General features: G+C 66.1%; 1 protein-coding gene across 1 annotated transcript; it reads left to right on the forward strand.

Moving 5' to 3' along the window:
• Positions 1-5: 5 nt before the first annotated feature.
• Positions 6-551, forward strand: LOC104412320 (cytochrome P450 1A5-like; the record flags this gene model as incomplete). The annotated part of the gene is made up of 1 exon (XM_010023001.1): positions 6-551. A coding segment is annotated over exon 1 (546 nt), but the record flags the coding sequence as incomplete, so codon positions are not given.
• Positions 552-555: the final 4 nt, after the last annotated feature.

Below are 555 nucleotides of genomic sequence, written 5' to 3' on the forward strand. Positions count from 1 at the left end.
CTGCGATGTCTCTGCTGGGAAGCCAAGGCATTGTCTCGGCCACCGAGGCCCTCCTGGTGGCTGCCGTGTCCTTCCTGGTGTTCCTGCTCATCCAGTCCCTCCGGCAGCACGTGCCCAAGGGGCTGCAGAGCCCCCCCGGCCCCAGGGGCATCCCCATCCTCGGCAACGTGCTGGAGCTGAGGAAGGAGCCGCACGTGGCGCTGGCGCGGCTGAGCCGGCAGTATGGAGACGTGATGGAGGTGCGCATCGGCACCCGGCCCGTGCTGGTGCTGAGTGGGCTGGACACCGTCAAGCAAGCCCTGGTGAAGCAAGGAGAAGACTTCATGGGCCGCCCCGACCTCCACAGCTTCCAATACATCTCGGATGGGCAGAGCCTGACCTTCAGCTCCGACTCGGGGGAGGTGTGGAAAGCCCGCAGGAAGCTGGCCCAGAACGCCCTCAAGACCTTCTCCATCGCCCCCAGCCCCACGGGCTCGTCCAGCTGCCTCCTGGAGGAGCACGTCTCCAAGGAGGCCGAGTACCTGGTCACCAAGTTCCTGCAGCTCATGGAGGAGG

This window comes from Nestor notabilis, unplaced genomic scaffold (genome assembly GCF_000696875.1).
Source record: "Nestor notabilis isolate BGI_N333 unplaced genomic scaffold, ASM69687v1 C14731318, whole genome shotgun sequence".
Classification (NCBI taxonomy): domain Eukaryota; kingdom Metazoa; phylum Chordata; class Aves; order Psittaciformes; family Psittacidae; genus Nestor; species Nestor notabilis.